Source organism: Macrotis lagotis, chromosome X (genome assembly GCF_037893015.1).
Source record: "Macrotis lagotis isolate mMagLag1 chromosome X, bilby.v1.9.chrom.fasta, whole genome shotgun sequence".
NCBI lineage: Eukaryota > Metazoa > Chordata > Mammalia > Peramelemorphia > Peramelidae > Macrotis > Macrotis lagotis.
The window spans coordinates 1,722,821-1,745,618 of NC_133666.1; the positions used below are offsets into that span (position 1 = coordinate 1,722,821).

General features: G+C 44.3%; 1 protein-coding gene across 3 annotated transcripts in view; it reads left to right on the forward strand.

Annotated features, from left to right (window-relative positions):
• IKBKG (inhibitor of nuclear factor kappa B kinase regulatory subunit gamma) overlaps positions 1-22,798 on the forward strand; it is a 35,387-nt gene that overhangs the window by 4,180 nt on the left and 8,409 nt on the right. For 2 of the 3 annotated variants that reach the window (XM_074204083.1, XM_074204085.1), the window contains exons 2-8: positions 1,154-1,355; positions 8,120-8,313; positions 18,278-18,469; positions 19,816-19,877; positions 20,914-20,967; positions 21,184-21,307; positions 22,630-22,748. In XM_074204083.1, coding sequence (XP_074060184.1) covers positions 1,169-1,355; positions 8,120-8,313; positions 18,278-18,469; positions 19,816-19,877; positions 20,914-20,967; positions 21,184-21,307; positions 22,630-22,748 — 932 coding nt within the window. In that variant the 5' untranslated portion in view covers positions 1,154-1,168. The remainder of the gene's footprint in view (positions 1-1,153; positions 1,356-8,119; positions 8,314-18,277; positions 18,470-19,815; positions 19,878-20,913; positions 20,968-21,183; positions 21,308-22,629; positions 22,749-22,798) is intronic. The other variant, XM_074204084.1, reaches the window with a different exon arrangement.

A 22,798-nucleotide genomic window follows, 5' to 3' on the forward strand; every position in this document is an offset into this window, starting at 1 on the left:
AGGGACTGTTTTTTTTGCCTTTTTTAACCCCCTGCCTCTGGCTTGGCACAGTGCCTGGTACATGGTAGTTGCTTAATATCTATATACTTAAGTAAAGTGAAGCTTGGGTGGGGGGGCAGGGTTAGAGAGAGTGAGAAGTCCAGTCTGAGGGATGGGGGAATGGTGATGCCTTCAACAGTAATAGAGAATGGGGAGGGGGAAGAGAAGACATTCCAGAGAATACTGGGTCCACTTGAGACTTGCCTCTTGTTGGCTCCTCTGCTTCTGGACATTATTTGGTGAAGTTGGGAAGTGATTTGCGGCTCTGCTTTTGGCAGCAGAGGTTTGGGTGATTGGACTGTCTCCTGGTGTGTTGTGGCCATTTCCCATTATGGGTTCTGTTTCTGGCCTGCTTTTGTGCCTTGGGGCTTCATCCAGACATCATCCACTTTGTTTCTCCTCCTGGTCTTTGGGAAGGTGGCTCCCCTTGCCTGCCTTCTCCTGTACCTTTGACTTTCTCCTGAGGCTTCATGTAGAGTACTGCCTAAAGCAGAAAGCAAAGCAGGGAAGATGAGTCATGAAGAACACCCCAAAGTCCCAGTGCATTGGCTTAAGGCCGAAGTGAATCCACATGGTGACTGAGAGAATTAGGGTCTGCAAAGATCTTAGGACACCAGAGCCACATGTCACATCTATTGAATAAGAAAGTAGTTCTGGAGTGAGGGCTTTGAACGTTTTAAGTTTGAGATTGAGACTTCAAATCCAGTTTGTGATGTGGACCTGGAGCTCAGGCAGATAAAGTACACTGTGTACTGAGATCTTGGAATTGTCTATAGAGAGAGAGAATTCAAATCTTAAAAGGGGCTGTTGAGAGAAGAGAAGGCCTTGGCATAGTCTTGGGGAGTAGTCACAGGAAGAGGGTCATGATCTAGGTAAGAACCCAATAAAGGACATTGAGGCTGAATGGGGATGTAAAGACAAAATAACAACCAATATCCACCTTTTTTTTTTCAGGAATCCGTCTTGAGTCAAAGCCTGGCTCTTCTCATTCCTTTTAAGATGAGCCTTGTATTGGGCATAGCAAAAAAATTCTGTTTCTGATATGGCAGAGAGGAACTGTCAGATTCCCTTGAGTTGCGGGATAGTTCTCACACCTTGGTTTTTTTCTTCCAAGCACTGAACGAATTGAATGAACGGGCAACCTTGCAAGAGTCAGCCTAGTGAGATGGTACAGCCCAACGGGGGACCATCAGGAGATTACGAGAGCCTTGGTGAGGGGTCTTCCCTGGGAAAATCAGCCATGCTGCACCTCCCTTCCAGCCAAGTCTCTCCAGAGGCTCTCCAGCGCTTCTTGGAGGAGAACCAAGAGCTCAGAGGTGAGTGTGCCCCTCTACTCAAATACTGGGCTAGGGGAAGAGAATGATCATGGGTACCTGATGGTGGAGGCCCTCAGGGTTTTTGCATTGAAGAACTGGGAAACCTTGGGAGCTCTGAGACGGAAGTGGGGATGCCAAAGGGAAGTCCGGGATGAGCCTGGCCAGATCTCCCTTCCCTTTCTTGTGGGGGACAGAAACCTGTGGTTTGTGAACTTGTTTTCTTAAAAAGAAATGTTGATTAATGCATTTCAATGCGGTTGGTTTCCTTTGCAATCCTTGGCATTTATTTTAGGCATTAATCATTTGAGGGTCTTTAGGCTTCACCAGACTGTTAACAAAGTCTATGATAGAAAAGAAGGCTAAGAGTCACTTTCTAGCTAGAGCTCCTATGACCAACCACATCGAATATGACAAGTAGGGGAACTATGATTTATTGGAGAACTGTCTAAAATGCGGCCTGCCTGTGGATTTAATAAATGCTTTCATAAATGAAGCTGAGCTACCACAGAGCTCTCACTAAAATGACAAATCAAAATAAATTGTCTATTGTTTCAATAAAAAAACTTTTCAAAGTAAGGTTGGACAGACCTGATTTGGTGGGTGGAATTGCCTTTTTCGAAAAGCTTTATTGACTAGTGATGTCCCTTTGTTTTATACCACTCATTTCTCGACTGAGGCAGCCCTGCTATACTCCCAGATATCCCCATTGAATGTTTCTAGGTCGAAAGCTTGCTGCATACTTTGACTGTTGGCACAGGTTTGCCCTTCTAGTCTTTCATCTCTTTACCCAAAGGAAAGAGGCTGGGAAGATGTTTCCCCATCTCTTCTCTCTCATTGCACTTCAGTTGCCAGTTCAACTGGCCTCTGGCTCACTTTCATTTACTTGGTTGTAGTCATCTTCTCATGGCTCTGCTTACTTGGTTTATGAGTGCAGGTCTTGCCAGGTTTTTCTTTTTTCTTTTTCTTTTTTTGGAAGGCAGTGGGGTTAATGACTTGCCCATGGTCACACAGCTAGGTGATTTTTAAGTGTCTGAGGTCAGATTTGAACTGAGGTCCTCCTGACTTTAGGGCCGGTGCTCTATCCACTGGGCCACCTAGCTGCCCCTTGCCAGGTTTTTCAAATCCCTCACATTCGTAGTTTCTTAATGTACTCCAGGGTAGTGGAATCTAGCATATTCACATTTAATGGACCTGAATTCAGCTCCACAGGCCAGGCGAAAAAGTCAGAAAAAGTCAGAGACTTCCAATTGACATGATGTATGTGGAAGGCCTAGAACAAGCCAGAGATGGGTGACTGACTCTGATGCTCCCACAGCTGGAGCTTAGGCCCCATGAGTCCTTCACAACTTCTTGTCCCAATGACTGATTCTAGAACATTCTGTCCATCAGAGCCAGAGACAGTCTCTTCACTTAGTCATTGAGCATTAACTACTGCCTGCTATGTGCCTAAACATTGTGTGAGTCACTGGGAGAACAAAGGTTAAACGAAGCAGGTGGGGGGGGGAGAGAAGGAGTGGGGAGCAACAACATTTCAAGAGTGGATACAACACACAAAACACCACGTGATAAGGGAGAGGTGGGAAGGGGAAGACATTTCTGGCTAAGGGACCTGGGAAAGACCTGATGCAGAAGGTGGAACTTGAGCTGAGAGCAGCAAAAGAAGCAAGGGCTTTCCTGGAGCAGCATTGCAGAGAGGGGAGCAAGAAGTCAACTTGGACTGGGGTGCAGAGCATTGTGGAAAAGACTGGGACTTGAAATGCTCTTTGGAGCCAGCTGGGTTTTAGTGGGCGTGGGGTACTTTAGGAAAATCCTTTCAGAGGTTTATTAGGTTGGTAGGCTTAAAAAGGATGACCATTGCCCAGGTCATTTAAGGAGTTCCTTGATAAGTTCCACTGCCCTCTCTTGGCCCCTTGGTGTATAAAGCAGGAAGAAGAAATAGTGACTTAAGGGCTAGAATGATCACTCCTTCCAGAAGTTAATTGTTTCTCCTCATCAGTTTACCACCAGCCAGCTAATCTACCTTTTTTTTTAATTGAAATGTTATTTTAATTGTTTTTCAATTGTATGCAATGGTGGTTTTTCAACATTCATCCATTTGCACATTCATTATTTATTTATTTATTTTTGGGTTGTTTTTGCAAGGCAAATGGGGTTAAGTGACTTGCCCAAGGCCATACAGCTAGGTAATTATTAAGTGTCTGAGGTCACATTTGAACTCAGGTCCTCTTGACTCCAGGGTTATCCACTGTGCCACCTAGCCGCCCCATTTGCACATTTATGAGTTCTATATTTTTGTACCCCCCCTCCTTCCCCCCCCCCCCCCGAAAAGTTGTACATATTCATGTGTTTAACATATTTACATATTAGTCATGTTGTGAAAGAGGAATTAGAACTAAGGGGAAAGGAAGGAAAAACAAACTTTTTTAAGAAAGATTTTGTTTATTTTGAATTTTACAATTTTCTCCCAATCTCGCTTCCCCCCCCACAGAAGGCAATTTGTCAGTCTTTACATTGTTTCCATGGTATACATTGATCCAAATTGAGTGTGATGAGAATCCTTAAGGAAGAAACAAAGTATAAGAGAGAGCAAAATTACATAATAACAGGTTGTTTTTTTTTTTTTTTTTACTAAATTGAAGGTAATAGTCTTTGATCTTTGTTCAAACTCCACCATTCTTTCTCTGGATATAGATGGTATTCTCCATCACAGAAAACAAAAAATGTTTTAAAGAAGTGAATATAGTATGCCTTCAGACTCTGATTTTTTTCTCTGAATGTGAATGACATTGTTCATAGCAGGTCTCTCAGGGTTATTCCTTGATTTCTGAACTGCTGAGAGACAACTAATATATCTTGACCTGTTTTGGTTTTCCATTTGAATGGAAGTTTTTGTTCCAACCTCTTCCAGGCATTTCTGATGAAAGGACCAGAGTAGAACAGAAAATTTGATAGTCATACACAAGGCTCTGAGAAACCAAAATAGACTAAACAAGATTAAGGTCTACATTATAATATTACATGTAACACCCCCTCCCCCAACTTTATCATCAACAGGAGTCTTAGAAAGAGTGTAATTAGAGGTCTTTGGTAAGATTCTGTTATGTTGGGATGATTTCAAGGGTAGGATAAGAGGAATGTACTGGGAGAGGGTGAAGAGAGAGGGAAAATTGCCTCACTAAAGTGTGGTGAGCAAGGAAGAATTTATACAGTGGGAAAGGGGACAGTGGGGGAGGGAAATAGGAAACATTAGAACTTTGCTTGTTTATGAATTGTTTGACAGAGGGAAGAATAAACACAATGCATGTACTATTGATACAGAAGTAGTAGGAAAAAGGAGGGGAATAAGAGAGAAGGCAGATTAAGGGAGGTAATGGTCAGAAGCAAAACAGATTTTTGAGGAGTGGACAGAGTAATAAAAAGAAAACCAAGTATAAGAAAATAGGATGGAGGGAAATACACAATTAGCAGCCATAACTGAATGGAATGAACTCACCCATAAAACCAAAGAAGATAGCAGAATGCATTAGAAACCAGGGTACAACAATATTGTTTATAGAAACATACTTGAAACAGAAATTAATAAATAGAGTTAAAATAAGGGACTGGAGCAGAATCTATTTGTTTCAAAAAAGTCAGGAGGGGCAGTCATAATCTCAGATAAAGCAGAAGTAAAAATAATTAAAAGAAATAAGATAAACTACATTTTGATAAGTTACTAAAGATAATACTGAATAGTACAGAATGCAAAATCTAAAAGAAAATGTAAAATGAATTTCAGGAGGAAATAATATTCATATGGGATCACAAATTATCTCTTGCAGACCTAGATAAATCTAACCATAAAATGAACAAGAAAAATTAAGGAGATGAATAGAATTTTACAAAAGGTCTAGACTGCTGGAGAATATTGCCTAAGAAAAGAAAGAAATATACTGATTTTTCAGCTGCACTTGATACCATCACAAAAACTAACCATAGAAACCTCACATGCCAAAAAGCATATATATTAAATATATAAATAAATCTTCTGCCCATAATGCAATAAAAATTACATTCAATAAAAGGTGTTTGCAACATAGATTAGGGTAATTGGAAACTAATCAAATCCCCCACAATGAGTAGGTCAGAGAAGGAATAATAGAAACATTCAATGATTTCATTAAACATAATAACAACAATGAGATAATATGCTAAAATTTGTGGCATATAGCCTAAGCCATAATAACTGGTGGGGGGGGGTCAGCTAGCCCTTGTGTCAGGAGGACCTGAGTTCAAATCTGATCTGAAATGCTTGATAGATACATACTAGCTGTGTGACCTTGGGTAAGTCACTTAACCCTGTTACCTTGCAAACAAAAAATGTAATAACTGATCAACACAATGATCCTTCACAGTTCCAAAGGCTTCAATGTGAAGCATGCTGCCCACTTCTAGAGATAGATCTTATTGGCCCAGGGGGAAGATTGAAGCATTATTTTTTTCTTTTGAGTCTTTTCCTGTTTTTTTTTTTTTTAAAGATGGCCAGGATGGAAATTTATTGTGCATGACTATCCATATTTGAAATGAGTTTTGTTCTGTTTTTCTATCCACCTTGGGTTGGGGAAGGAGAGAATTTTTGAATTCTACCTCCTTATTGTCTGTTATGTTACCAATACAGTGCTAAGTCTTGGGGATACAAAGAAAGGCAAAAAACAGAACCTGCCTTCAAAGCTCAGCCCTAGGGAACTTGGTGCTAGGGGCGGTTTAGCAATATTTCCTGGGCCAGTTGTAATGCTAAATTGGGGGTGTTGGGTGTGGAAAGAGGGGGTTTGGATGTAGAGAGAAATTGTTTTAGATGAATCCTAGTGCTTTTTCATTCTTCTAGGCTGCTAGGTAGTGCTATAGTGGATAGAGCACTGAACTTGGAATCAAGAAGACTCCTCTTTAGCAGGTCCCATCTGGCCTCAGACACTATCTGTCTGACTCTGGGCAAATCACTTCACCCTGTCTACCTCAGTTTCTCATCTGTAAAATGAACTGGTGAAGAAAATGGTCAAATACTCCAGGGTCTTTTCCAAGAAGGTCATAAAGGGTCAGACACAACTGAAATGAGTGAACAACAGCAACCTTTTTTTGTTTTGTTTTGTTTTGTTTTAGTTTTTGCAAGGCAATGGTTAAGTGGCTTGCCCAAGGTCACAGAGCTAGGTAATTATTAAGTGTCTGAGGCAGGATTTGAACTCCGGTACTCCTGACTCCAGGGCCGGTTCTCTATCCACTGCACTACCTAGCCGCCCCCCTTTTATTTTTAAAGAAAGATTTTTATTTATTTTGAGTTTTACAATTTTCCCTCCATTCTTGCTTCCCTCCCCCCACCCCCCCAGAAGGCAGTCTGTTAGTCTTTACATTGGTTCCATGACTGATCTTAGTTGAATGTGATGAGAGAGAAATCATACCCTTAAGGATGAAAAATAAAGTATGAGATAGTAAAATTACATAATAATATAACTTTTTTTCCTAATCTATAATTCTTTCTCTGGATACAGATGGTATTCTCCACTGCAGTTAGCCCTAAATTGTCCCTGGTTGTTGCACTGAAGGGAGGAGCAAGTCCATCAAAGTTGATCATCATCCCCATAACAGCAACCCTGAAATTATTTCATTTTTATCCTGTGTCACCAGGAAAGTCATTTATTGCATTTCCTAGTCTTGAGTGCCTTAATTGTATTTAGTAGCTCTAGCATGAATTACTGATCTGGCTTAAGTTAATCCTGGGCCAGAAAGAAGGAAATGGGTTTATTAACATAGGCGCTGTGCTAATAACTGGTTTTGAGTCTTAAAACAACCCTGGAAATAAGTATTGTCATCATTCCCATTTTATAGTTGAGGAGGGGAGGCAAACAGATTAAATGACTTCCTGGGATCACACAGGTAGTAAATTTCTGAGGTGCGATTTGAATTTAGGTCTTCCTGACTCCAGGTTCAGTGCTCTTTGTACTCTGGTACCACTCAGCAGCCTCAGAAGAGAATTTGATTCAAGAACCACTGTTTCTTGAGAGAGGTATGAAATTTAAATTACATGGCCTCCAGCTTTATGGAACTTACAAGCTAAGAGGGAACTAAATCAATAATAGCTCACATGGTGTCTCATTTGAGCTTTACAACAACCTGATGAGGGAGATATTATTGGTGTTCTTGTCCTCATTTTACAAAATAGGAAATCAAGAAAAGAAAGTCAGGTGCCCATAACCGTACAACTAGGAGGTATCAGAGGTAGGATTTGAACTTAGGTCTCCCTGACTCTGCATCATATTTTTGACCACTCTTGACAATCCTCGGTCCATTAAGTGCATTGGAAAGTTACAAAATAAAAGTGCAGTGACAGGGTCCAAGAGGGCACCTCATCATCAGATTCTGTGCCACAGGACCTCAAACATTCAGTTGGAAGCTTCCTCATTTGCACATGAGGAGACGCAGGGAAGGCTTTCTGGAAGAGTTGCCAATTGATTTGGAGTGCTGGCCTCTCTAGCCAAACCTCAGATCTTAGCAGTGGATCCAGAAGGTTCCTCAGAGGCCATCTGAATCCACCCCTCATTGGATGGATGAGGAAACAGAAGTTCAGGCAGTCCAAGTGACTTGGCCAAGGTAATACAGCTAGGAAGTTGCAGAGCCTATATCGGAACCCACCTCCTCTTGATTCCAAATTTAGCACTCTTTCCCTGATAGCACACAGTCTTCTTTTCAGCTCTGATCTTTGTGATTTTATGATCTGTCCGTGGTTCTGGCAGATGCCTTACGACAGAGCAACCACATGCTTCGGCAGCGTTATCAAGAGTTCTTGAACTTCCAAGCCAACCAAAGGGAGGAGAAGGAGTTTCTCATGAAAAAATTTGAAGAGGCAAGGAAGCTGGTGGAAAAGCTAAACATGGAGAAGCTGGAGCTGAAGAAACAGAAGGAGAAGTTACTGCAGGAATGTGTACAGGTATGACAGTTCTGGGAGGGGGATCTCTTGGTTCTTCAAGGAAAGTCTGGGGCACGTTCCCTTCTCCCCCTCTGCCCCCTCCCCAATCCATGGAACCCAAAATAAACTCAAGAAACTTGGACTTGACTGTAGGCTATTTCCCCCCTCCTCTGGTAATGAAGGAACTGTTATCCTTGAAGCATCCCAATTCTTCTCTGTATGGTGCTGAATATGGGGGATGTTCTCTTCAGGTTGCTCCCTTGACACCCCCAGAGGTTCTAAGGTAGCAGGGACACAGGAAGGGTTAGGCCTAGAGGAAGAGCGGGGCCCAGGCTCTCTGGAAAGCTTTGGAGCAGAGGGGGTGAGTTGGGAGGTGGAGTCTGAGCTGGGGGCATGGCTTCTCCTAAACCTTTCCATTGGTTTTTTTTTTTTTAGGTTTTTGCAAGGCAAATGGGGTTAAGTGGCTTGCCCAAGGCCACACAGCTAGGTAATTATTAAGTGTCTGAGGACTGATTTGAACTCAGCTCCTCCTGACTCCAGGGTCGGTGCTCTAGCCACTGTGCCACCTAGCCATGCCCCCCCCCCCATTGGTTTTTGTTAACCAAGTAGTAGGGCTTGCTGTTTGTTTTTGCTGAAAGATTTATGTGTATGTAAGGAATGAAATGCTAAAGGGGCTGTGGGATATTTTAAGATCACTGATCCCTGATGAGTCCTATCTGATCTTTTCAGGTTGGTAAAACCTGGCCTTCATAGTGTTCCATGTAGTGACTTGTTGGGCTTGGTAAGGAGTCACCTGCACCTTAAGGGGATTATCTGTTGCCCAAGGTTACTTTGAGGCACCTAGTCCTAGATCTTCCACTTGTGCCTGTTAGTGGGCAACTTTGTGTACATCCGCTATGCATATGCATATTTTTAAGTAACCTAATTTCCTTCCCCCCTCCCTTCCCACCTCCCCTCCACTCAGCGGTGAACATTCAGGTAAATATTGTACATATACATTTCTGTTAAACATGTCTATAGATTAGTCATTTTCAGTATGGAGAATTCCAATTAAGGGAAAAGAAAGAAAACCAGGAGATGGGGAGGTAAAACAGAAGAGAAAAATTTTAAAAAGTATATGTAGTGTTTATTCAGCTTCTGTAAAGTTTTTTGGTTTTGTTTTGTTTTTTCTTCCTCTGGGATGGGGATAGCATTGTCCTAGCTCTCTGAACTGCTGATAGGAGCTGCTTCCATCATAGTTGATCATCTCACAGTGCTGTTGTTAGTGTGGACAAAGTCTTGGTTCTGCTCCCTGTGCTCAGCATCAGATCCTGTAACTCATTCTGTTCTCCTCTGGAGTCTGACCATTCCTGATTTCTTATAGAGCAATATTATTCCATAACATTCATATACCCTAACTTGTTCAACCATTCTTCAATGGTTGGGCATCTCCTCAATTTCCAATTCTTTGCCACTACAAAAATTGCTGCTGTAAATATTTTGGAACATGTGGGACTTTTCCTATTTTTTATGATTTCTTCTGGATATAGGCCTAGTATTAGAATTGCAGGGTCAAAGGGTATCATTGAGTCCCTGTTCGGACATCATGTGTTGAGTCCCTTTCTGGACTCCCTCAGTCTTCCCCAGGTGAGCGTTGAAGGGGTGGGAGACAAGGATGACAAGGGAGACAGGTACTCCATCAAGATCTCCAAGTGCTCCGTTTATTCACCAGAATACAAGTGCTTAAATATCCTTCCCAGACCCTAATCCACTCCCACAGCACTTACTAAAACAAGGTTCTGATGATACTTTATAGTATTCCTACACACAACAATCCCTAACAGGGTATGAACAGTTTTATTGCTCTTTGGGCAGAGTTCCATGTTGCTCTCCAGAATGGTTGGATCAGTTTACAAATCCACCAACATTGCATTGATGTCCCAATCTTCCCTCCACCTCCAATGCTGATCATTTTCCATTGTCATGGTTGTTTTAATTTGCATTTCTCTAATCAGCAAGGAATTGGAGCATTTTTTCATATGATTATATGGAATGGGACATTTTGATGGATTATTCTTTTTATTCTGAAACCTGAGAAGGAAACTTAGAATTTCTCACTTTTAAAATGTGGGATAATGGTGGGGGGGGGTTCGCTTTTTTCTCTAAGTTCAGTGGTTACCACCTCCACGTCTCCTATTTTTATGGAGGCTAAGGGAAGTAGAGAGACTTGCAGGAACCTTGGTGTGGAGGGTGACTACCCACTGTGAGTGGCCCAGGCATTGATGATGACCTACTGGCCTTTCTGATGTTTTTAAACAATTAAGGTAGAACTTTGTAGATTCCTTCTCCCTTGTTGCCCTTTCTAGCTTACTGCTCTAAGGATGAATCAGATTCCTATTCTTATGAACAAGTCTTGTGGGGTTCAGGACTATAGCGTTATCCACAAACTTTCATTAAGTGCTTCTGGATGTAGGGCCCTGGGCCTGGGGCACAGAGAAGTAGAAGACTCTAGTTCTGGCCTTAGAAGAGCTCATGGTCCAGTCTAGGAGGTGCAACAAGGTCTAGTGGTAACGTGGTACTGAGATCGCATTGGCTAGGCACCATAGAAGGGCAAGGGGCCACAGTATTGCTGGTATACAGAGAGCCCACTAGGGGGCACAGGATACCTGCAGGATCCTTCAGGCCTTGAAGTCAGGAAAACCTAAGGGCAGATCCTCCTCAGCCACCTGTGAAAGTCACTTAACCCTTTTATGTCTCAGTTTCTGTCTGTAAAATGGGAATCACAATGGCACCTATGCCCCAGGGATGTTGTGAGGATCAAATGAGAAAATGTTTATGAAGGGCATTGCAAGCCTTAAAGTGCCATAGAAATGCCAGCTCTCATTATGGAGGAGGTGGCATTGGAATTGGTTTTTTCCTGGGTTCTAGGCATCACTTTGGGCAGTTCCCTTCTCTCTGGGCCCACCTTATCTCTAAAGTAATTACACTGGATGACCATAAGACCCCTTCTGGTTCATTTTTAAAAGTTATGTTCTGTACTTAAATACCAAAAAAGCAGCATTTTCCATATACCCATATATGGAACCCCCCAAAAGAGGATTGACTCGGTGTGAAACCATGAATTTCCATTTCATACTGATTGCTTTCAATGCATATGTGTGTGAGTTTAAAAAAATCCACACATTACTTTCAAAACTTTCTGGTCTTGTGCTTCCTTCGTCATCTGTGCATTAAAAAAAGAATGTCAGTGGCTCTTTATTTTTGCTTTACTACTACTAATTCCTGCTCCCAACCCCTCATAATGTGTGTCAAACAAAGAAATGGAAAAACCCTTGTAATAAGTTAGCAAAATCCAACGAAAGGAATCCACCTGGTGACCAGGCCCCAAAGTGGCAGACATCTTCTTGACACCTTGAATCTTGTGGCTAGCACAATTCATCATGGATCCTTTGGATATATGCGTGAGGTTTGCTTGGCTCCTAAGTTTTTGTGAAGTTTTTCACATCAGTGTTGTTGTCCTTGTCTACTTTACTGGAACCCACCCTGGACTCTGAAGGCATTTCTTTAATCATTCTCTATGGCTCAAGACAATGCTCTATTATATTTGTATGATGATACTTTGTTCAGTCACTCTCCCATCTATGATGAGCACCCTACAGATTCTAGATCTCGACTTCCTTTTCCTTTTTAAATCCCCCCTTTGGGATCAGGAAATTTGTTTTACTGGACATTTTTCCTTTTTTTTTTTAACTTTTTGCAAGGCAATGGGGTTAAGTGGCTTGCCCAAGGCCACACAGCTAGGTAATTATTGTCTGAGGCTGGATTTGAACTCAGGTACTCCTGACCCCAGGGCTGGTGCTCTGTTTACTGTACCACCCCATCTTCTTTCTTTTTTAAAAAATAAAATAATCTTTTTCTTCCCCCATCAGAGAGGGAAAGAAATAGCAAATATTCATTTTTTAAAAGAAAAACAAAGGCTAAAACATCAACATAATTTATCAAAACAGCCTGAAAATAAGTACAAATTATAGCACCTCTGCAAAAGGGTGGAGATGTTTTCTTTTAAGCCATGTTTGCTCTTTATAATATTTTTAAAAATAATCTAATTTTCAGTTCTGAACTCTCTTTATTCTTCCTCTCACACTTACTGAGAAAAATAGAACTTAGGACAAATATGGCTCATCTTCTTAAACTAGTGTCCCTATTAGCCATATGCCCAAAAAAAAGAAAGAGAAGAAAATTGACATCTATCTTGCCCTTCTTTATGTGGCCTCTATCCTTCTACCTGCTCTCTCTGGAGGGAGTCATCCCATTTTCTCATGAATCTTTTGAAGTAAGCTAGCTCACATCAACAGGCAGTCACAACTTCATGAAACTACATGAAAACTAGGTTTATTGCAAGAGGAATGAACTTGCCTGTGGAACCCAAAGAGCTTACCATCCATGCAGAAGTTTGCATATTTTTGACAGCAGGACCAAGGAAGGAGGAAGTACCAGAAATTTCCACCTAAAGGGGTGTGACATGAGAGGGGAATGGTGCAGCAAAAGGGAGAAAAGAACAGAACCCTTCCTGGTCGGGGGGACTAAAAGCACAGTTTGGCTCAGTTCCCAAGGGAACCACTAGATTATGAAGATAGGAGGGTCCTAGCTGCACAAGCATTTTCCCAGCCTGGCCTAGATTGGTTGGCAACTGTCTTGACTCACAGGGACTCCAACTTGGGGTACAAACAAAACATCATGTCAGCTCAAAGGTAGCTTCATCTTTGACATGGTCAGGCCCTCCTTCATGCTCCAGGTCCAGCGTTGCTGGAAAATATGGCAACTTAAGACAAATAGAGGAGACCTCTTAATGTTCCTCAAATGATCAATACCTCAATAGGTGTGGTGTTCAGGAGGGTTCCTAAGACTTTCGTAGTTGATTGTCTTTTTTATAACTTTATCCTTGTACATATAACGTTCTTCTGATTCTGTTCTGTTCATAGTTCCTAGAGTATCTTGTGTGGTCCTGATCGTGACTCTGTTGGACTTAGATTCTTTCTTGTTGGCTGCTCCCTGGAAGCTTTGGAATTTGGTTATAATATTCCCAGGAGTTTGTCATTTTGGAGTTTCTTTCAAGAGGTGACCGGTAGATTGTATTTCATTTTGTCCTCTGGTTGTAAGAGAGGTGGGCAGTTTTCTTTTATGAGTTTTTGAAATATCATGTCAAGGTCCTTGGATCATGGCTTTGAGGTAGTAGTACAGTGATTATCTCTCCTCGAACTTTTTTCTACATCACTTGTATTTCCTAAGATAATATTTTACCTTTTCTTCTATGTTTTCTGACTTTTAACTTTGTTTTATGACTTCTTGGTGTCTCATGGAGTCATTGACCAATTCAACTTTTTAAGGAGTTATTTTCTTTGTAAATGTTTTGTAGGTACCATTTGGCTAATTCTGAGTTTATGGAGTTATTTTTTTTTCAATAATGTCCTTTTCCAAAGCTGTTCATTCTCTTTTTATAAGCTCTCATTCTTCCATAGCTCTCATTTCCTTTGTCCAGTTTTTCCTTTGTGGCTCTCATTTGAATTTTTTTTCCCACATTTATTTGTTTATTCATTTATTTATTCTTATTTTGTACAAATAATTTTTTTTATACATTACTAAAATATTCTTGTTTAAGAGTAAACATAATACACCCCCCCGCCAAGAAAACATAGACCCGCATAAGCAATAAAGTAAAGGGGAGAGAAAAAATTAAAATTAAAATTAATAATGATAATAATAATGACTGTAGGTATGGCCAGGTGGTGCAGTGGATGGAGCACCGGCCCTGGAGCCAGGAGCACCCGAGCCCAAATCTGGCCCCAGACACCCAACAATCACCCAGCTGTGTGACCACATGCAAGCTACCCCAACCCCATTGCCATACAAAAACCAAAAAAAAAGACTCAAAATAAAATAAAATAGTAATAATAATAGTAGTGGTGGCTGGGTGGCAGACAGATCACTGGCCCTTGAGCCATGAGCACCCAGGTCCAAATCTGGCCTCAGACACCCAACAGTCACCCAGCTGTGCGGCCCCAGGCAGGCCACCCAGTCCCATTTGCCTTGCAACATCTCCCAGAAAATAATAATAATAATAATAAATGTGTTCCAACACCATCAGCTCTGTCGTGGGTGGATCACATTCTTTAGGATAAGTCCATAACAAAAGTTATTTCCATATTTTTCCACCGTTGCCCATTGCTCATCGCAACTCCCTCCATTCATACTTCTCTGCTACCATGAATTATATTTTCTCTCTCCTTTAACTCTGTCTCTGCTGTAGGGTAGTTGAGTAGTGCAGCAGACAGATCCCTGGCCCTGGGGCCAAGAGGCCCCGAGCCCTCCTACCACCCCTTAGGCCCAGCATCCACCTGGCCCTATGGTCCCAGACAGGCCATCCAATCCCAGCCCCTTGCAAGGAGTAAAAAAGAAAATGTATTATATCTGACCACTCTCCCTCCATGGTCCATCCTCTCCTCCATCACTCACATTTCCCCCCTTCCCCCTGCTCCCTTCTCTCCTTCTTACTCCAGATGTCTATACCCCATTGAGTATATATGCTATTTCCTCTCCTAGCCACCTCTGATGAGAGCAAAGATTCCCTCATTCCCCCTTGCCTTCCCCCTTCCATATCATTGCAATAGCTCATTGTAATAAAGAAAAATCTTATTATATGAAATATCTTGGCCTATTCTCCCTCTCCTTTTTCTTTCTCCCATTCCATTTCCCTTTTTTTCTATTGACTCCATTTTTACACCATATTTTATTTTTGAATTCAGCTTTCTCCTGTGCTTCATCTATAAAAGCTCCTTCTACCTGCTCTATTAAGTGAGAAGGTTCATATGAGTATTATCAGTATCATTTTTCTATACAGGAATATGTGTAGTTCATCATCACTAAGTCCCTCATATTTTCCCCTTCTCCTCCACTCTCTATGCTTCACCTGAGTCCTGTATTTGAAGATCAAAACTTCTGTTCAGCTCTGGCCATTCCAACAGGAACATTTGAAATTCCCCTGGTTCATTGAAAGTCCATCTTTTTCCCTGGAAGAGGACATTCAGTTTTGCTGGGTAGTTGATTCTTGGTTGCATTCTAAGCTCTTTTGCCTTCCAGAATATTATATTCCAAGCCCTACAAGCTTTTAATGTAGTTGCTGCCTAGTCCTGTGTGATACTGACTGCAGCTCCACGATATTTGAATTGTGTCCTTCTGGCTGCTTGTAATATTTTCTCTTTGACTTGGGAGTTCTGGAACTTGGCTATAATATTCCTGGGGTTGGTTTTTTTTTTTTTTTTTGGATCTCTTTCTTGGAGAGATCAGTAGATTCTCTCCATTTCTATTTTGCCCTCTGCTTCTAGGATATCAGGGCAATTTTCCTGTAGTAATTTTTTGAAAATAATGTCAAGGCTCTTTTCCTGGTCATGACTTTCAGGTATTCTAATAATTTTTAAATTATCTTTTCTAAGTCTGTTTTCCATATCTGTTGTTTTTTCAATGAGATATTTCACATTTTCTTCTAATTTTTCATTCTTTTGGTTTTGAAGTATTGAGTCCTGATTTCTCAAAAATCAGCAACCTCCCTCAGTCCCATTCTACATCTGAAGCATTTGTTTTCCTCAGAGAGCTTTCTTATCTCCTTTTCCATCTGGCCAAATTTTCTTTTTAAAGCATTCTTCTCCTCAATAACTTTTTGAACTGTTTTATCCATTTGACCTAAGCTGGTTTTTAGCATGCTGTTTTCTTCAGCATTTTTTTGGATCTCCTTGACTAAGCTGCTGACTTCATTTTCATGTTTTTCCTGCATCTCTCTCATTTCTTTTCTCAATTTTTCCTCTATCTCCATCACTTGATTTTCAAAGTCTTTTTTGAGCTCTGTCATAGCCTGAGCCCAATTTCTGTTTTTCTTGGAGTCTTTAGATGCAGGAACTTGTACTTCCTCATCTTCAGATTGAGTGTTTTGATCCTTCTTGGGATCACAGGCAAAATATTTCTCAATGGTGTTCCTCTTTTTTCTCTGTTTACTCATTTCCCCAGCCTGTGCCTGGTTTTGGGGTGCTTCCCGAGTTTCTGAGTATTAGTGGGATACCCCCACAAGGATTTCTATATTGTCTTCCCTCCTGGTCTGTGAATGACCTCTGCCACGGGGCTGAGGTGGGGGGGGGCCCTGATGTTCTCTGGGGGGGCCTAGACTGCAATCAGGATCTGAATGTGGTCAGAGCCCCAGAGGACAGAGCTGGGCAGTCTCTCTCTCTTCACTCCCCTCCCTAGGATCAATGGGCTCATGCCCTGGGGGCTCCTGCTTACCTGCTCCACCTGCTTCTGGTTCCTGGATCTGGGCTGCCCTGCATGCTGCTTGCTGTGTGCCCTGAGGGCTGGGCTTCATGTGCTCACTCTGGCAGAGGTTCCCCGCTGTTCCCCCAAGTTGTGCTTGGTGCTCCCCAGAGTATAGGTCAGGAAACTGCCCCCACTGCTGTGAGCCATGGCTCCCAGCACCCTGGGACTGCCTCCGGGAGGCTGAAGTTCCTTTGCTGTGGTGGGCCACCCCTCCGACCCTGTGGAGCCGAGCCTTTTCTCCCTTTTCCAGGTTACCTTGGGTTGGAGAATTGCCTCACTGGGTCCCTCTGTGGGTTCTGTCTTGTGAAAATGTAGTTAGAGTCCTTAGCTTATAAGTTTTGCTCCAGAACAACTAAGAGATGGTCCTCTCCTGTTGCCATCTTGGCTCCGCCCCCTCGTTTGAATTTTAAAAGAATTTTTTTGCTATTTTAAAAAAGTCCTTTAGGAATTCTTGTTAGACCAGTGTCCCAGCTGTATTTTCTTTGAGCATTTGTTTGTCTATATTCTCACTTTATTGTCTTCTTCTGTTTTGAGTTTCCCTGTTGTTACTGTAATGGCTCTTTTTGGCTAGGTTCCTTTTCTGTTATTTGCTCGTTCTTCCAGCCTCTTTCCTGACTTTGGACTTGATGTTAGGGCTGGGCTCTGTCCTCTTCCATCCTTCTGCTGCTCCCATGAGATCTGGGGTAAGGTCTGTTCACTGCCCTTCTAATCTGTGCTGTGCAAGCTCCTGACCCAGGTTTGAGTCTGCTGACTTGTCTCTGGTTGTCCCTGGCAGTTTCAGCAGACAGTTGCTGGACTCAAAGCTCCCCTTTGGGCTGAGACTCCTGCCTTGGGTGTCCTACTGCAGGAGGAAAGGTTGCTCTGCCCCTGGAATCAGAGCCACACATTTCTGCTCAATATCCAGCTAGTGCCCACATTTGTGACCATTCATCTCTGCCCTGGATCTGTGACCTGGAACTTGGGTGGTGGCTATTGAGGTGCTAGATGGTCCCAATTGCTAGTTCAGGGATCCCCTGGGATCTTTTTCTGCCTTGGTCCCGTCTTGGCCCTCAGGCCTTTTGGTCCCTAGGTGCTGTAATGTATGTTGCAACCACCACTGCTAGGCTGTGCTCTGACCAGTCCCTGCCCTATTGTCCACACACCTCTCAATCTAGTTTCCTAAGCTGCCCTGGGCTGGAAAAGGGACTCACTGTGACTTTTTCTGGACTTTCCCTGGTGAGAATTCAGCCTGGTGCATTTTCTACATCTTTGCCAAGTCTGGTCCAGACTGGTCCAAATTTTAGGTTTTTCTTAGAGTATACATGTTGGAGCTGGGGAGTCTCCTCAGTCATTTTGCTCTGAAGTCTCCTCATTCTGGTTACTCATTCTCAGTAATGGTAAATAAGGTGGGAGCAGATCAGAGAGAGCTTCAAATTCCAGGTTAAGGGACTTGGACTTAAATTGTAAACAGTGGATACCATTGACCATTTTTGACCAGGAAGTGAGAAATGTATGGAGACTTCTAGGTAGTAGTCCTTGCTTTCTCTGGGGGTTCACAAATGTCTGGTGGTGTGACCTGCCTCGAGAAACGGTTCAAGCTTGGCTGAGAAATAGACCTTTTGGAAGGAATCCTGAAGTCCTGTCTAATTCCAAGTCTCTGTTTTATGAGTGTCAGATCCCCAGTGAGACAGAAAGAGAGACTCTGAGGAACCTGAAAGAGCAGCTTGAGGAGCGTTTGCGACATGTTGAAGAGACCAGTGAAAGCCTCCGCAAGGAGAAACAGGTTCTTCTTCTGGAGAACCAGGAACTGAGGAAGAAAGCTTCTCAGGGCCAAACTGGGGAGACCCATCTGAGGCCAAAGGTAACTGGGAGCCCATGGGGCTGGGGAGGGCCCCACGGCTCCTTTCCCCCTCTGAGATGGGACCTGGGTGGTAGGAGCCCTGAGTTCAAAGCCTCAGCTCTTCTGTTCACTGTTTGTTGACCTTGACAGAGTCTTTGCCTGTCCTCTTGGAGAAAGAATGGAATTGAATTAGGTGGTATCCAAGTATCCTTCCTGCTCTGTGATTCTTAAGGCCTGTGCCAGGCTTATTGGGCCCATTGACAGTTATAAATGCAATAAAATGGAATTGACAAATGTCAAAGCCATTCTTAGTGGAGAGGATTTGGCCCTTGGGCCCTAGTTTGCCGACCCATGATCCAGCCAAGCCAGCTATGATTGTAAAGATCCTCTGCATCTTCATTCTACTGTCAGAGTGAGGTTGAGCTGGAGGGTTGGCAAGGCTCCCTATGACGACCACTTACGTCCCACCTGTTCCATTCCTCTGGGAAAGAATCAACACCAACACTCAACACGTATTTTTCCAGCCTGTGCTCCAAGAACTCCAGATGGAGCAACTCGGCAGCTCTTGAGGCAAACCTGAATCAGTTCCTGGCTCTGTTCTCTGGGGCCAGATTGGACAAATCTCTACAGGGTGGCGCTGCAGATTCTTTCCTGCTGCTCTTAGGTCATCAGGATTCTTCTTTTCTCCAGATGATGCCTGGACAGATTAGGGACTCAGGGCCCTCCCCTCCCTTCCCCTGGGAGACCTCTTTGAGTTCCCTTCTATCCCAGCTGCTGAACACAGCACTCCAGATGAGGTTTGGCAAAGGTCAAAGGTGGTAGCATTATCTCCTCTCTATTCTGGACACTCAGTGGTCCTAAATGCTCTTAGCTCTTTGTGGTTGCCCTTGGGCCTACCCCATCGACTCACACTGAGCTGACAGTCCACCCACACCTCTTGGCCCTTTTCATGATGATAGCTGTCTCTTTGCCCCCCCCCTTCTTTTCCTGGGAAATCGATAGATGCCAAGACTTTCCATTGCTCCCTGTTGTGTTACACTTTGTAGATCTGAGGCCTCTGGCCTGCCGAGGTCCTTTTGGATCCTGGCTTTCTCAGCCAGTGTGAGGGTGTCTGGTATCACCTGCAGATCTAAAGAGCATCTGCTGTCTAGGACTTTAAGCCTGCTTAAAAAGTGATCTGAGTGACTCTGAGCAAGAGGAGGAGGGAGGGATCCTGTCTGAGAGCTTCCTTGCAGGGTCTGGCTTGCCCCCTGACTTGGCTGCATCTCTCAGAGCAGGAGCATTCCTTTTGGGCACTAGGAACAGCCCAGATATGCCCGTTAGTCTGACATGGTTCACCACCGTCAAGCCTGATTTTCTCTTTTCAGGACGGTGGGACGCACCTGCAAAGACCACTGGAGATGGAAGCTGCGCATGGGGCAAGTGTCAGGTTAGCCTTGCTGCATTTTCGGGGTCTCTGCTTTTTGCCATGTTATTTTTGGAATAGAATCAGTTCCAAAGTGACCTATCCCAGCCTGCTTCTGGGAGATGGCAGGCCTTAGGCAGTAGAACAGCAAACTGAATTCTTGGTGGGGTGGGTGGAGAGGGGCAGGGAAGGAAAAGGGATTCAGGCCAAAGGTGTTTCCTGGGCTCAGTTACCTGCAAGGGCCAGCCACTGCTGGAAGTCAGGCCCCCTGTGTGCTTGTGGTAGAGCTGAAGATGGAGGACAACATCCCTGCTTCCCTAAATTAAGTTCATTCATTCATTTCATTCAATGAACTTTCATTAAGCATTGCCTTCCTTCTAGATTAAGGAGACAAAAGAAGGCCAAAGACAGTCCCTTCCCCCAGGCAACTTCGAGTCAAATGGGGAAGACAGGATGGCAACAGAGATAGATACAAAACAAACTCCAGACAGGTTCTTTAGGAACAACTGAAGAGAGGAGGGGATGGGGGTAGGGTGGAGTGGGGAAGGTTTCTTGTGGAAGGGAAGGTTTTTGTTGGGGTGCAAAGAAAGCCAGAGAGGTCAGAGACTGCCCAGAGATGGCAGGAAGGGCTTGTTGGTTGGCGGAATGGCCAGGAGACTGAGTCACTAGATCCAAGAATAGAAGCCTGAGAAGGGAGGAGGGGGCTAGGTGTGCCAGAGGCGGTCATTAGATGGCTTAGTGGACAGAGCATCAGCCCTGGAATCAGGAGGACCTGAGATCAAGTCCAGTCTCGGATACTTGATACTTACTGACTGTGTGACCCTGGGCAAGTCACTTTACCTCTGCCTGTCTCAGTTCCCCTATCTGTAAAATGGACAGAGTAATGACACCTCCCTCCCAAGGTGGTTGTGAGAATATGGAAAAGTGCTTAGCTCAGGGTCTGTCACATAGTAGGTGCTCCTCTTCTCCCCTCCCTGCCCACCCCCCTCTTTTCTGAGAGGGATTCCAAGGATCTAGAGCTCCTAAGAGCTTTCCCTTCCTGTTTTTTTCTTCGTGGTAGGAGTGGGGATTCAAATGACTTGCTGAAGAAGAAGATACAAGATGTTGAGAATGAGTGAGTTGTCATTACAAAAGCTCCAGAGCTTCCTTTCTCCCTCACCTTTCTCCCCTCCCCCTCGCCTTGCCCTCTTTTGTCCCGGTCTTGGATCCCCTGGAGCTTTTTGCCTCTTTGCGCCCAGCAGTCCTGACTACAGGGCTGGCTGGCAGGGTTCTAGGCTGGCCCCAGGACCCCACCACTGAGCAGGTGACAGCCAAGGCTTGCCTCTTCTAGGAACACGGCACTGAAGCAGGACCTGGTGTCCCTGCAGGGCAAAGTGGCCCAATTGGCAGTGAGGGAAAAAGAGGTGGAGAGGAGGGCTGAGCAGCAGCTACAGGCCCTGAAGAGGCAGGTGGAGGTGAGGACTAAGGGCTGCTTAGTGCTCCTGGTGGTGGTGGTGCTGGGGAGCGCCAATGGTGCTGGGATGGACACCCAGCCTGGTCAGAGGGGCTGCACAGTGGGGCTGGATCTGGCATCACACAACCTCGACTCAGTGACTTGCCAGGATTCTAGCTACTGAGAGCACCTACTGGGTTGGAGTGTGGAAGTGCTCTTGTTGAAAGAGGCCACTGAGTTCCAGAGAGGGAAGGGGCTTGCCCATGGTCATCTGGCTGGGCCTCAGTTTTCCTGACATGTTCATTGATTCCCTCAAAGGACCTTTTGGACCCTAAGTCCCATTATTTCCCCATTTGTAGAAAATAGCATTCCATCATGTCCACCCCTTCCCTGAGGGCCTCCTGTTTTTTGGGGTGCAGTGCCAGGCAGATAATGCAGCAGCGATTAAGGGTGGAGCCTTCCAGGGTTCTAGGAGTTGCCCAGGTCGATGATGAGCCTGGAGGCTCCATGAGACCTGGTCCTGCCTTCAGGACCTTCACCGGGTCTGTGAGACATATTTCCAAAACATGTTCTAGGGGGCCTCAAGCTGCTAAGATTTCTATTGCCCTCCAAGGTTTGTTCACCCATGAGAATGGCTCCGGGAGGGGGGGTGCTCTAACGACTCCCCATTTCCAGATAGTTTACCGAATTGAAAAAAAAAAGAATGTCAGAGTATTGTCTGAGGCAGCCCTGATGGTGACTGGCAGGCTTCTGGTGCCGCCCTAAGGGGGCTGGGCCTGGCTGGAGTGGGGACTCTGAGTGCAGGGAGCTAGCCAGGACTGAGTTGGGATGAGAATCGAGAGGAGCCCAAAGGGTTGCTGCACATCCTGGGAGCAAAGGCTTTCAGTAGGGGATGGGGGCATCTTTAGGATTTGGTTCATGCTTGGCTAAGGAGGAAACCAAGTCAGCAAGGAGAGGGAGCCAGGCCCAAAGAGTCATTGGAAGTCTTTGCTTAGGACACAGCCAACTTGAGCGGCCACCGGTCAACCACCCAAGCACTTGTCCCAAAGTGCACATCTGATTATGTGACTCCTGGCCTTAAACTTCAAGGAGCTCCCTATGAATTCCTGGGTGGGGGGCGGGTAGAGCCCTGTCTCCTGACATCTAAAGCCCTTAACAGTCTGGCTCCATCTTTTCATTTTGAGAGCTATTTGTTCCAGTTTTATTTTTTTTCTTCTGAACTGGAGGAAAATAAGGGTGTAGCCAAATTTTATTGCCAGCTCGGTGGGGGTTCCGCCTCTGGCTTGACACCTGGGCTTTAGAACAGGAGGGACCTGATGTGCGGCTGCCCTCTTGTCTCCACAGCAACTGACAGAGGACAAAGGATCTGTGAAGGCCCAGGTGACCTCCCTGCTCGGGGAGCTGCAGGAGAGTCAGAGCCGCCTGGAAGTTTCCAATAAGGACAAGCAAGTCCTAGAGGACAGGTATGGAGAGGGCCTCTAGGCTCAGGCTGGCCTGGCTGGTAATGGCTTAG